General features: G+C 47.7%; 1 protein-coding gene across 4 annotated transcripts in view; it reads left to right on the forward strand.

Annotated features, from left to right (window-relative positions):
• RNF17 (ring finger protein 17) overlaps positions 1–15,138 on the forward strand; it is a 1,464,292-nt gene that overhangs the window by 874,698 nt on the left and 574,456 nt on the right. For all 4 annotated transcript variants that reach the window (XM_063951617.1, XM_063951615.1, XM_063951616.1 and 1 more), the window contains 2 exons: positions 12,506–12,644; positions 13,703–13,862. In XM_063951617.1, coding sequence (XP_063807687.1) covers positions 12,506–12,644; positions 13,703–13,862 — 299 coding nt within the window. The remainder of the gene's footprint in view (positions 1–12,505; positions 12,645–13,702; positions 13,863–15,138) is intronic.

A 15,138-nucleotide genomic window follows, 5' to 3' on the forward strand; every position in this document is an offset into this window, starting at 1 on the left:
TATTGAAGTTGTGCCTGTCCTGCTAACGCCCCATCCATATCCCAATAGTACTCCAGTGCCCGCTGTGGATTCAAATAAAAGGATTTATCTGGTAAGTACCAAAATCCTATTTCTCTAACGTTCTAGAGGATGCTGGGACTCCGTAAGGACCATGGGGATAGACGGGCTCCGCAGGAGACATGGGCACTTTAAGAAAGACTTTGACTCTGGGTGTGCACTGGCTCCTCCCTCTAAGCCCCTCCTCCAGACCTCAGTTTGATACTGTGCCCAGAGGAGCTGGGTGCATTTCAGGAGCTCTCCTGAGTTTCCTGTAAAAAAGCATTTTTGTTAGGTTTTTTATTTTCAGGGAGCCTGCTGGCAACAGACTCCCTGCATCGAGGGACTGAGGAGAGAGAAACAGACCCACTTCTCTGAGTTTCATGGCTCTGTTTCCTAGGCTACTGGACACCATTAGCTCCAGAGGGATCGGTACGCAGGTCTCGCCGTCCGTCCCAGAGCCGCGCCGCCGTCCTTCTCGCAGAGCCGGAAGATAGAAGCCGGGTGAGTATGTGAGGAAAAGATCATCACAGGCGGCAGAAGACTTCAAATTCTTCACGGAGGTAACGCACAGCACTGCAGCTGTGCGCCATTGCTCCCATTCACCTCACACAATCCGGTCACTGTAAGGGTGCAGGGGGGGGGGGGGGCACCCTGGGCAGCAATTTAAACCTCCTATATGGCATATAAGTGTATATACATGTACAGCTGGGCACTGTACATGTATATAAAGAGCCCCCGCCATAATTTGATTTATTTCGAGCGGGGCAGAAGCCCGCCGCCGAGGGGGCGGGGCTTCTCCCTCAGCACTCACCAGCGCCATCTTTTCTCCACAGCACCACTGAGAGGAAGCTCCCCGGACTCTCCACTGCTTGACACACGGTGAAAGAGGGTTTTTTAAGTAGAGGGGGGGCACATAATTGGCGCAATACAGATTACAAAGCGCTACTAGGTAAACACAGTGTTTTTCCTGGGTCATATAGCGCTGGGGTGTGTGCTGGCATACTCTCTCTCTGTCTCTCCAAAGGGCCTGGTGGGGAACCTGTCTTAAGAAAAAGGGCTTCCCTATGTGTGTGTGAGGTGTGTCGGTACGCGTGTGTCGACATGTCTGAGATTGAAGGCTCATCTAAGGAGGAGGGGGAGTGTATGAATGCTAGGTCTCCGTCAGCAGTGCCGACACCTGACTGGATGGATATGTGAAATGTTTTGAGTGCAAATGTTAATTTACTGCACAAAAGATTAGACAAAGCTGAAGCTAGGTTACAGTCAGGGAGTCAACCCATGCCTGTCCCAATGTCGCCTGGACCTTCGGGGTCTCAGAAGCGCCCACTATCCCAAATAGCTGACACAGATACCGACACGGACTCCAGTGTCGACTACGAAGATGCAAAATTGCAGCTAAGGGTGGCAAAATGTATTCGATATATGATTATCGCTATAAAAGATGTTTTGCATATCACTGAGGAACCCCCTGTCTCTGACACGAGGGTGCACATGTTTAAGGGAAAGAAACCAGAGGTCACCTTTCCTTCCTCACATGAGCTGAACGATTTATGCGAAAAAGCGTGGGAAACTCCAGACAAAAAACTGCAGATTCCCAAAAGGATTCTAATAGCGTTTCCTTTCCCGTCACAGGACAGAATACGGTGGGAATCCTCCCCTAGGGTGGACAAAGCTTTAACACGCTTATCAAAAAAGATAGTGCTTCCATCCCAGGATACAGCTACCCTCAATGATCCTGCTGACCGCAAGCAGGAGGTTACCTTGAAGTCCATTTACGCACATTCTGGTACGTTACTCAGACCGGCTATTGCGTCGGCCTGGGTTTGTAGTGCTGTAGCAGCATGGACAGATTCCTTATCAGCAGATACTGAGACTCTTGATAAGGATACCATTTTAATGACTCTAGGGCCTATAAAAGATGCCGTCTTATATATGAGAGATGCTCAAAGAGACATTAGTTTACTGGGTTCCAGAATAAACGCTATGTCTATTTCTGCTAGGCGTGGCGTATGGACCCGACAGTGGACAGGTGATGCCGACTCCAAGAGGCATATGGAGTTGTTGCCTTACAAGGGTGAGGAATTGTTCGGAGAGGGCCTCTCGGATCTCGTCTCCACGGCTACGGCAGGTAAATCAAAATTTTTGCCATATATTCCCTCACAATCTAAGAAAGCACCTCATTATCAAATGCAGTCCTTTCGTTCCAATAAAAGCGAGAGAGCACGTGGATCGTCCTTTCTTGCCAGAGGTAAGGGCAGAGGGAAAAAGCTGCACACCACAGCTAGTTCCCAGGAACAGAAGTCCTCCCCGGCCTCTGCTAAATCCACCGCATGACGCTGGGGCTCCCCTGTGGGGGCACGTCTTCGACTGTTCAGCCACGTCTGGGTCCACTCACAGGTGGATCCATGGGCAATAGATTTGTTTCCCAGGGTTACAAGCTAGAATTCGAAGAAGTGCCTCCTCGCCGGTTTTTCAAATCGGCCCTACCGAAACAACCCCTGGAAAAGGGAGATAGTTTTACAGGCAATTCACAAATTGTGTCTGCAACAAGTGGTGGTAGAGGTTCCTCTGCTTCAAAGAGAGCAGGGGTACAACTCAACTCTGTTTGTGGTTCCGAAACCGGACGGTTCGGTCAGACCCATTTTGAATTTAAAATCCCTGAACCTTTACTTAAAACGGTTCAAGTTCAAGATGGAATCGCTCAGGGAGATTTTTTGGTGTCTCTGGACATAAAGGATGCATACCTGCATGTCCCCATATATCCTCCTCATCAGGCGTACCTGAGATTTGCGGTTCAGGATTGTCATGACCAATTTCAGACGTTGCCTTTGGGCTTTCCACAGCCCCGAGAATTTTCACCAAGGTAATGGCGGAAATGATGGTGCTCCTGCGCAAGCAGGGTGTCACAATTATCCCGTACTTGGACGATCTCCTCATAAAAGCGAGATCAAGGGAGAAGTTGCTGAGCAGCGTATCACTTTCACTGAATGTGTTACAGCGACACGGCTGGATTCTCAATATTCTAAAGTCGCTGCTGAATCCTACAACTCGTCTGCCCTTCTTGGGCATGATTCTGGACACAGACCAGAAAAGGGTTTTTCTTCCGACGGAAAAAGCACAGGAACTCATGACTCTAGTCATGAACTTGTTGAAACCAAAACAAGTGTCAGTACATCATTGCACTCAAGTTCTGGGAAAGATGGTGGCAACATACAAAGCCATTCCATACGGCAGATTCCATGCAAGGACCTTCCAATGGGACCTATTGGACAAATGGTCCGGGTCGTATCTGCAATTACATCAGAGGATCACCCTGTCCCCCAGGGCCAGAGTATCTCTCCTGTGGTGGCTAAACAGGGCTCACCTTCTAGAGGGCCGCAGGTTCGGCATTCAGGACTGGATCCTGGTGACCACGGACGCGAGCCTCCGAGGTTGGGGAGCAGTCACACAGGGAAGAAATTTCCAGGGACTTTGGTCAAGTCAAGAGACTTGTCTTCACATCAACATCCTGGAACTAAGGGCCATATACAACGCCCTACGTCAAGCGGAGATCTTACTTCGCAATCGAACAGTTCTGATCCAGTCTGACAACATCACCGCAGTAGCTCATGTAAACCGCCAAGGCGGCACAAGGAGCAGAGTGGCAATGGCGGAAGCCACCAGGATTTTTCGCTGGGCGGAGAATCATGTAAGCGCTCTGTCAGCAGTGTTCATTCCGGGAGTGGACAACTGGGAAGCAGACTTCCTCAGCAGACACGATCTGCATCTGGGAGAGTGGGGACTTCATCAGGAAAACTTCGCGCAGATTGCAAGTCGATGGGGACTACCCCAAATAGACATGATGGCGTCCCGTCTCAACAAAAATCTGCAAAGGTATTGCGCCAGGTCAAGAGACCCTCAGACGGTAGCTGTGGACGCCCTGGTGACACCGTGGCTGTTCCAGTCGGTATATGGGTTTCCTCCTCTTCCTCTCATACCCAAGGTGTTGAGGATAATAAGAAAAAGAGGAGTGAGAACAATTCTCATTGTTCCAGATTGGCCACGAAGGACCTGGTATCCGGATCTGCAAGAAATGCTCACAGAAGATCCGTGGCCTCTTCCTCTAAGGCAGGACCTGTTACTACAAGGTCCCTGTCTGTTCCAAGACTTACCGCAGCTGCGTTTGACGGCATGGCGGTTGAACGCCGGATCCTAGCGGAAAAAGGTATTCCGGATGAGGTCATTCCTACGCTAATAAAGGCTAGGAAGGACGTGACATCTAAACATTATCACCGAATATGGAGGAAATATGTTTCTTGGTGTGAGGCCAGGAATGCTCCTACGGAAGAATTCCACCTGGGCCGTTTTCTTCACTTCCTACAAACTGGAGTGAATTTGGGCCTAAAATTAGGCTCCATTAAAGTTCAGATCTCGGCCTTATCCATTTTCTTTCTAAAGGGATTGGCCTCATTACCTGAAGTACAGACTTTTGTGAAGGGAGTTCTGCATATTAAGCCTCCTTTTGTACCTCCGGTGGCGCCTTGGGACCTTAGCGTGGTGTTAAGTTTCCTTAAGTCACATTGGTTTAAACCACTTCAGACAGTGGAGTTGAAATCTCTCACCTGGAAGGTGGTCATGTTGTTAGCCTTGGCTTCGGCTAGGCGAGTGTCGGAATTGGCGGCTTTATCCCATAAAAGCCCCTATCTGGTTTTCCATATGGATAGAGCAGAATTGCGGACCCGTCCTCAATTCCTACCTAAGGTGGTCTCATCCTTTCATATGAACCAACCTATTGTCGTGCCTGTGGCTACACGTGACTTGGAGGATTCCGAGTCCCTTGATGTGGTCAGGGCTTTGAAAATTTACGTGGCCAGAACGGCTAGGATCAGAAAAACAGAAGCACTGTTTGTCCTGTATGCAGCCAACAAAGTTGGCGGCCCTGCTTCACAGCAGACTATTGCTCGCTGGATCTGTAACACGATTCAGCAGGCGCGTTCTGCGGCAGGATTGCCGTTACCGAAATCGGTTAAAGCCCATTCCACTAGGAAGGTGGGCTCTTCTTGGGCGGCTGCCCGAGGGGTCTCGACACTACAGCTGTGCCAAGCTGCTACTTGGTCGCGGTCAAATACCTTTGCAAAGTTCTATAAGTTTGATACCCTAGCTGAGGAGGACCTCCTGTTTGCTCAATCGGTGCTGCAGAGTCATCCGCACTCTGCCGCCCGTTTGGGAGCTTTGGTATAATCCCCATGGTCCTTACGGAGTCCCAGCATCCTCTAGTACGTTAGAGAAAATAAGATTTTAAACCTACCGGTAAATCTTTTTCTCGTAGTCCGTAGAGGATGCTGGGCGCCCGTCCCAAGTGCGGACTACTTCTGCAAGACTTGTATATAGTTATTGCTTACATAAGGGTTATGTTATAGTTTCATCGGTCTTGGACTGATGCTATGTTGTTTTTCATACTGTTAACTGGGTAGTATATCACAAGTTATACGGTGTGATTGGTGTGGCTGGTATGAATCTTGCCCTTGGATTACACAAATCCTTTCCTTGTACTGTCCGTCTCCTCTGGGCACAGTTTCTCTAACTGAGGTCTGGAGGAGGGGCTTAGAGGGAGGAGCCAGTGCACACCCAGAGTCAAAGTCTTTCTTAAAGTGCCCATGTCTCCTGCGGAGCCCGTCTATCCCCATGGTCCTTACGGAGTCCCATCATCCTCTACGGACTACGAGAAAAAGATTTACCGGTAGGTTTAAAATCTTATTTTTTACCTCATTCTCAACACCTGGCTGACATATGTCAGGAATCCTGGGAAAATCCGGGAACAAAATTCACACCGCATAAGAGACTGTTGGCTCGCTATCCTCTCTCTGCGGAGCTATGTAAATATTGGGAAACTCCTCCAACTGTAGATTCTCATGTGGCACGCATGGTAGTTCCCTCAGCTCTGCCAGTAACTATCGTCACCTCTCTCAAGGAACGGACGGATAGACATGTGGAGGGTTGTTTGAAAGCTATTTACACCTTAACGCTGGCTGTCCATAGGCCAACCATTGCAGCAACATGGGCTGCTGAAGCTGTTGAGGCGTGGGCTCAGGAGCTTGAGGCGGAGCTGCCTTCCAACGCTTCTGAGCATGCTCGACCATGTTTCTCATATATTGCCACGGCTTCTCTGTACCTTAAGGAGGCGGCCTCCGATGCCGGGGTGCTGGCGGCCAAGGCTGCCACTACATCCATCTTGGCTCAACGTATCCTTTGGTTGAGATCCTGGTCGGTGGATATGGATTCTAAGAAAACCCTGGAGGTGCTTCCTTTCAAGGGAGACATTCTCTTTTGAGAAGAACTCAATAAGATTGTGGCTGACCTGGCTACTGCTAAAACAGCTTGCCTACCTAGTACGGCTCCTTCCACGCAGAAGGCTAAAAGTACTTTCCCTCTGCCCTTTCATCCTCCAGGTAAAGCAAAATGTCAGGCGTACTCAAAGCAAGCTTGTGCTTCTAAACCTGCCAAGCCCAGACCAAAGTGGGCCTGGGCTGCCCGTCAGCCTGCTTCCAAAACTGACAAGCCTGCCGCATGACGCGGCGCGCCTCCCTCTGGGGGATCCCAGGGTGGGGTTCCGACTTCTAGGTTTTGCCCAGGAATGGTTGAAGACCACTTCCGATGCCTGGGTAAGGGTAGTCATCACTCGAGGTTACGCCGTACCCTTCAAGAATGGTCCCCCTCATCGATTTTTCCTAACAGATGTTCCTTTGGACCCGTTGAAGGCAAACACTCTGCATTCGGTGGTACATTCCCTTCTGACCACAGGAGTGGTAGTACAGGTGCCACTGGTTCAGAGTGGCAAGGGGTACTATTCACAGCTGTTTCTAGTCCCGAAACCGAGCGGGTCCTCTCGACCCATTCTCAATCTGAAGTCCTTGAACAAGTATGTGCGGGTCTCCAAGTTTCGTATGGAAACTCTGCACTCTATTGTTCTGGCCTTGGATCCTGGGGTCTATATGGTCTCCCTGGACATACAGGATGCCTACCTGCATATTCCTAATGCAGTGTCTCATCAGCAGTACCTGAGTTTTGCGGTGGGCAACCTTCATTAACAATTTCTGGAGTTACCTTTTGGTTTGACAACGGCCCCGAGTTTTCACCCAAGTAATGGCGGTCATGACTGCTGTACTCCGCCATCAAAGGGTCAGGATCCTACCGTACTTGGACGATTTGTTGATCCTGGCAAATTCCCCAGAAGTTCTCCTGTGTCATCTAGATCTGACGGTCCAGTTCATGAAAGCCCACGGGTGGCTAATCAACTGGAAGAAATCCTCCCTGGTTCCTGCTCGGAGCATGGTGCACCTGGGAGCGTTATTGGACACTCACAACCAGCGGTTGTTTTTGTCTCAGGAGAAAGTCCTGAAGCTTCAAGACAGGATTCGATGCTTCCTATCTCGTCCGCAAGTGTCAATACATTCGGCAATGCAAGTGCTAGGTCTCATAGTGTCGGCTTTCGACATGGTGGAGTATGCTCAATTCCATTCTCGCCCTCCTAATTCTGACCAAGTGGAACGGCCTGCCTCACCGGATCAGATCTCACATGAATTCCTTGTCTCCGAAGGTCCGTCTGTCACTGAGCTGGTGGCTTCAGGACCATCGATTGAGCAGGGGCCGTCCCTTCTGGATATCCAACTGGGTCCTACTGACGACGGATGCCAGTCTGAGAGGTTGGGGCACGGTGTTTGAACAACACTCCCTTCAGGGTCGGTGGAACAAGGAGGTGTCTCTAATCCCGATAAACATTCTGGAAGCGGGCAGTGTTCAATGCAGTAAACCTGGCCCTGCATTTGATACAGAACAGACCTGTTCAAGTACAATCGGACAACGCCACCAAGGCGACATACATCAATCATCAAGGCGGCACTCGGATCCGCACGGCAATAAGGGAAGTATCTCGGATTCTTAATTGGGCAGAACGCCATCTGCCGGCCATATCCGCAGTGTTCATTCCGGGGGTCCTACACTAAGAAGCAGACTTTCTCAGTCGTCAGGACGTACGCGCCGGAGAGTGGAGCCTCCATCCAGAGGTGTTTCAACTTCTCGTGGATATGTTGGGCCTTCCAGATTTGGACCTGGTGGCGTCTCGACACAATCACAAGGTTCCGGTCTTCGGAGCAAGGACGAAGGATCATCAAGCAGCGTTCGTGGACGCTCTGGCTATTTTATGGAACTTTCGGCTGCCCTACTTGTTCTCTCCGGTGTCACTCCTGCTCATAGTAATACAGAAGTTCAAGCAAGAAGGAGGAAACCTACTTCTGATCGCTCCAGCGTGGCCCAGACTGCACTGGTTCTCCGATCTACAGGGCCTCTCGCTAGATCGTCCCCTTCTACTTCCACAACGACTGGACCTCCTCGTTCAGGGTTCTTGTGTCTACCAGGACTTGGGCCGTCTGGCTTTGACGGCGTGGCTCTTGAAGCTTCCGTCTTGAGGGCTAAGGGTTTTTCTGAGGCGGTTGTTCAAACTATGTTGAATGTCCGTAAGCCGGCTTCTGCTTGGGTTTACCATAGGGTCTGGAATGCTTACTTTACTTGGTGCACATCTCACAATCATGATGTTTTCAAGTTTAGTACGGCCAATCTGTTGGCCTTCCTACAGCAGGCCCTGGACTTAGGCCTTCGTCTGGCCTCCCTCAAGGTTCACATTTCTGCCTTGTCGGTTTGGTTACTGAGAAAAATTGCTGCCCTACCTGATGTTCATACATTCACTCAGGGCGTGTTGCAGATTCCGCCTCCTTATGTGCCACCTGTGGCCCCTTAGGATCTGTCTGTGGTTCTAGAGGCCTTGCAAGAGTCTTTGAACCTCTTGTGTCTGCTGACCTTAAGTGGCTTTCCCTTAAAGTTTTGTTTTTGCTGGCTATCGCCTCAGCTAGAAGGGTCTCGGACTTGGGTGCCTTATCCTGTAAGTCCACCGATCTAATTTTTCACCGTGACCGGGCGGTTCTTAGAATGCGTCCGGGTTATTTACCTAAGGTGGTGTCTTCCTTCCACCTTAATCGGGAGATTGTGGTTCCGGCCTTTAATTCTACTGAGGTGTCTTCCAAAGAACGGTCTTTGGATGTGGTACGGTCTCTCCGTATCTATGTGAAGAGAACCTCCTCTATTTGGAAATCTGATTATCTTTTTGTCTTGTTTGGGATTCACAAACGTGGCTGGCCTGCTAACAAGCAGACCTTGGCCAGATGGATTAGAATGGTGATTGCACATGCTTATGCACAGTCTGGTCTTCCAGCACCTGCTACCATCAAAGCCCATTCTACTCGGTCTGTTGGACCTTCTTGGGCGGCCCGTCGTGGTGCGACCCTTGAACAATTGTGCAAGGCGGCTACATGGTCCTCAGTGAGCACGTTCATAAGGTTCTATGCCTTTGATACTTCCACCTCCCAGGATGCTTCCTTTGGATGCCGGGTTCTTGTGTCCGCTACAGTGCGTCTCCTCCCATAAGGAACTGCTTTAGGACATCCCCGATGTCAATCCTTGTGGAGCCCAGTGTACCCCGCACAGAAAATGAGATTTTTGGTACGAAGTTACCGTTGTTAAATCTTTCTGCAAGGTACACTGGGCTCCACAAGGTGCCCACCCTGACGCACTTAGCTTCTTTGGGTTGGTGTGGCATGAGCCGCTGACACCTTCTCCTGTAGTGAGTGTGTGGTGTATTTGGCTACGAGCGATTGTTGTTATTGGTACCTGCTACTGCATTGGGCTGGTTAACGAAACTGAGCTCCCGTGCACGGAAGCAGAGTTATAGATGAGGCGGCGCTGTGCATCTTGGGAACAGTCAAAGCTTTGAGCCTGTTGGTGCCTCGGATCAAGATCCTACTCTACACCCCGATGTTATTCCTTGTTGAGCCCAGTGTACCTCGCAGAAAGAGATTTAACAACGGTAAGATCTTACCATAAATCTTGTTATTACATAAAATCAATAAAAAAATGATTTTAAATACAGAAATGTTGGCCCTCTAAAAGTATAATTATGCATATGTACTCAGTACCTGGTTTGGGCCCCTTTTGTATGAATTAGTGTCTTATTTCAGCGTGGCATGGATTATATCAGCCTGTGGCATTGCTGAGGTGTTATGGAAGATCAGGATGCTTCAGTAGTGTCCTTCAGCTCTTTCTGCATTGTTCGGTCTCATGTCTCTCATCTTTCTCTTGGCAATGCCCCATAGATTCTCTGTGGGGTTCAGGTCAGGCGAGTTTGCTGGCCAATCCAGCACAGTAATCCCATAGTAATTGATCCAGGTTTTGGTACTTTTGACAGTATGGGCAGGTGCCAAGAACTGCTGGAAAATGAAATCAGCATCTTATAAAGCTTGTCTGCTGAAGGAAGCATGAAGTGCTGTAAAATTTCCTGGTAGATGGCTGCGTTGACTCTGGATTTAATAAAGCACAGTGGACCAACACCAGCAGATGATATGGCTCCCCAAATCAACACAGACTGTACAAACCTAACACTGGACTTCAAGCATCTTAGATTGTGTGCCTCTCCATTCTTCCTCCATACTCTGGGACCTTGGTTTCCAAATGAGATGCAAATTTCGCTCTCATCAGAAAAGAGTACTTTGGACCACTGAGCAACCGACCAGTTTTTTTTTCTTTAGCCCAGGTAAGACGCTTCTGACGTTGTTGTTTGTTCAGGAGCTGCTTGACAAGAGATGGAGATGCTGAGTTCATTTTCCAGCAGGACATGGCACCTGCCCACATTGTGAAAAGTACCAAAACCTGGTTCAATAACTGTGGGATTACTGTGCTGGATTGGCCTGCAATCTCGCCTGACCTGAACCCCATAGAGAATCTATGGTGCATTGCCAAGAGAAAGATGAGAGATGTGAAACTGAACAATGCAATTGAGCTGAAGGTCGCTATTGAAGCACCCTGGTCTTCCACAACACCTCAGCAGTGCCACAGGCTGAAAGAATCCATGCCACAGCGCATTGAGGCAGTAATTTATGCAAAAGGGGCCCAAACCAAGTACTGAGTTTATGTGCATGATTATACTTTTCAGAGGTCTAACATTTCTGTATTTAAAATCCATTTTTTGTTGATATTATGTAGTATTCTAATTTACTGAGATTTTGGATTTCGGGTTTTCTTAAGATGTAAGCCACAACCATCAAAATTATAAAAAAGGCTTGAAATATCTCACTTTGCATGTAATGAGTCTATATAATATATTGGTATCACCTTTTAAGTTGAATTCCTGAAATAAATGAACTTTTGCACAATATTCTAATTTTCTGAGTTTCACCTGTAATGCTGGAATATAGTCCTGTATGACCAGCTCCCTAGGGCACATTTTTCTAACTGGTAGCTGATGGATAAGAGAGGGAGGAGCTTCACACTTTTAAATTGATAGAGTGCCAGCTCCCACTAGCCACACCTCTATACCCCAGTGTAATCCTTTCAGTGTTTCCTGCTGGATGAATGAGAAATGATAGGAGCTCGTTGATATTTATCTCTCTCCACGTTATCTTTCTACAAGTCTTAGTGCGTAGACCCCATAAAGCATTAACCAATCCGCTTTTAACTCACTATCTAATTTTCCAGGCTTTGTTTGAAAAAGCCCAGGAGCCGACTTTATTTATCTCCACTTTAACTCTCTACAAGCTTTGATAACTACCCACCAGAGAGAGAGAGATACACAAACGCATAATACTGTACTTACAAGATTTGTTTTTCTAGACTTATCTTGGTCTCTTTTCTTTTGATATTTTTCTTGGGTCTTTTCTGATTGCAAATCTTTGCTGTTTGCCCCAAACGCTAATTGTACTAATTACTCCCCACAGCAGTCATTGATATTACCAGGAGAGATGGTAGGGGCCCATGCAGATGTATGATCCACTCACGTTCATTATGAGACTTAGGTGGATATTCAGTTGGCTCTGGTAATCCTCGGAGGCATTGATTTCGCCCCCCTGCCTATTCAATTGAGGCTCTTTTTTAATTTTTTTTTTTTTTTTTTGTAGTGAAAAGGCATTGGCGAAAAGTGCCTTAATCTGCGAAAACAGACCGTGTTTTCACCGGCACAGGGGGGAAAACATGTGGATTTGCCAATCTACATGTTTTTCGCGCCGGCTGAATTTTTAATCTAGGCGAAAAAACGGCAATGCTTTTGAATAGGGAGAATCCCCATTCACCTTAAAAATAACGAAAAGTCCCATTTTTTACTCATAGGCAAAAATCAAATAGGCAATAAAAAAAAAACCCAGACCTAATTTAATACCCCCCTTAACCACGCTCAAAAGTGATTTTCTAAAAATTATTTAGATGAAAGGGTCAGTGTGCAAGAAACTTTGCCATTTGTAAGACTTATGTGAGATTATCAGTCATTTATTTTATTTATATATATATATATATATATATATATATATATATATATATATATATATAAAACACACACACACACTTCACATATTTTGGTATCCTGCTCATTATTATTTTTTATTTTTTTTAGGTTTCCCTCAAACATTTCAAGTGCAATTGTAAATGTTCCTGCTGCTCAATATAGCAATCCAATATTACCAAAGAACATGACAGAAGTCATTGTCATTATCTGCCATATGAGTGATCCTTCTGACTTTTACATTCACGTGGTATGTTTATTTAAGTAAAAATGTTTATTGGCAAGGTATACGTTGTTCTGAGTGATTTATAGGTTTTATAATCAAAATATCAAACTGTGGTTTTCTTTTTTCATTTTTATTATTAATAGACACTTACAGGTGGCAATATTGATTTTATTATTGGGTGGATTAAATTAGCTCACCCCAGGGTCAAATACAGGATTTCTGGAGGGGGTTTTCCAAATGTTTGATTTTACAGCAATTGTTGCCATCCCATGAAGGATTCGTAATTAGCATGTTACAAGTTATAGTCAGCCCCAGGCAAAGTGCAGTGTATGTAATACAGTACTTAAGACATTTTCAGACCCAATGATCACTGTAAGACACTTTCCAGATTCTCTCTCTCTCTCTCTCTCTCTCTCTCTCTCTCTCTGGTGTGATGATTGAGCTCTTCGATCGGGTGTAGTATGGTATGCCGGCGGTCGGGCTCCCGGCGACCAGCATACTGGCGCCGGGACCCCGACCGCCGGCATACCGACAGTGTGGCGAGCGCAAATGACCCCCTTGCAGGCTCGCTGCGCTTACCACGCTGCGGGCACGGTGGCGCGCTTTCACGCTACTTTATTCTCCCTCCAGGGGGGTCGTGGACCTCCATGAGGGAGAATAAGTGTCGGTATGCCGGCTGTCCGTATTCCGGCACCGGTATACTGTGCGCCGGGATCCCGACAGCCGGCATACTGAAGACCACCCCTTAGATCCACAGACACACAGCAGACTTGGTAGGGAAAACTGCTGCCACTGGCAACGTGCAGCAGCTCCATTCAGCACTTTACACTGCATGTAGTGGCTGCTGGCCAGGCTGTGGGAAAGGGGGATTTTCTGAGAACTTATTGTATTTGTTGAGGTCTCTTACGTTGTACATACAGTAGCTGGTGAAAATCCGCATTAGTGCCCATATTGTAGCCAGAAGTGTTTTGTTTGCATTATATGCGATTAAAATTACATGTCAAATGCAGTCATGTTCCATATTCTCTCATGGTTGCATTCAATCAGCTATTCTCATTGCACATTAATACCCTTTTTTTTAGCTTGGTTTATCAGAATATGTAAAGCTTGTGGACAAGATACAAGTAGTGTATAACAGCAAAGAATCTGATGATTTAAAATTGTTGTGTCCAGCAATGGGTCAAGCCTGCATTGCCAAGTATGATTCAGAAGATGAGCTCTGGTACCGAGCCGAGGTTATTGGTAAGGCTAATCTCAACAGTAATTACTCTAATTTATTGTTATATTGCATTTCTGTGTTAAAATATACTAAACAGTCATCCGATGCCTTCTTTGTTAGGACAGCTGCTTCTATGGTGTTCGGTATAATATGCCGATATTCAAAAGACCAATCATGGCAGCATAATCCCAACCCTCCCTCCCCCCCCCCCCCACAGCCTAGCCCTATCCCACCCCGGGGTGCCTTAACCCTAACACCCCCTCCCCCCCCCCCCCCCCCCCCCCCCCGCAGCCTTATCCTAACTCTCCCCTCCCGCAGCCTTATCCTAACTCTCCCCTTCCCGCTGCCTTATCCTAACTCTCTCTTTAATAGAGCCATACCCTCTCCCCTCTGCCTAGATCTAAAATCCCCCCTCGTAGCCATAACCTAGGCGACCTCGGCATACTTACATTCAGTATATCTGCGATTGGGATTCGATCGTCGACGTTCCAAAACATGTCTGTTTCCGGCACCAGCATTTTGACTGCATGTCGGGATTCCGCTGCCGGGATTTCGTCCGCCGGCATCCTAATCACATCCACTTCTAAATTGTTGCTGGATTTGCTGTAACCTGTATACAGTATAATTATAGTTAACAAACTTTAATTTGCTTTTTCATGCTGATACTGAACATTCGGTTTTAAAAATAGCTTTATAAAACAAATTCCAACATAGTGGCTTCATTCATATTATATGAGGAACACATCTACTATTGAGGTTGAGTTGAGGTCACGAGTTGCTTTTCAATTGCATTTCTGCAGCAGGGTACATTGTGTTCCACAGGTAAACATCGGGGTGTAGAGAGGTTCTTGATCCAGCTGCACCAACAGGCTAAAGTTTTAGGCTGTCCCAGTATGCATCAGGGCCTCCCCTATAAACCCTACCTGCAGGCACTGGAGCTCAATTTCGAGTTGGTGCCTGCAGCAGCAGGTCACTTAAGAGGGGGGCTGCACTGGGCAGACCTGAAAAGCTTTCTAAGAAGACTTCAAGGGCCGCAGCGCTGATATCAGTGTGACATTCTGTGCTGTGGCTCCATCACCTCCTAAGTAGCGTTATATACTCCCGCGGCTTGTTCCCTGGTACTTGCGACGTAGACGCTACGGCTTTAGTCACACGGTCGCAGACGCTCTCCTGGTTCGCGTGGCTACTACGGGGAGGCGGTAAGAGGGTCCCCCAAGCAGGACCCGCTAGTAAATTGCGTTCCTGAAGCGGTCTAGGGAGACGGACCGAGATGCTGGCGTGGACACGGTCACCGAGTAG

Source organism: Pseudophryne corroboree, chromosome 2 (assembly GCF_028390025.1).
Source record: "Pseudophryne corroboree isolate aPseCor3 chromosome 2, aPseCor3.hap2, whole genome shotgun sequence".
NCBI classification, from domain to species: Eukaryota; Metazoa; Chordata; class Amphibia; order Anura; family Myobatrachidae; genus Pseudophryne; species Pseudophryne corroboree.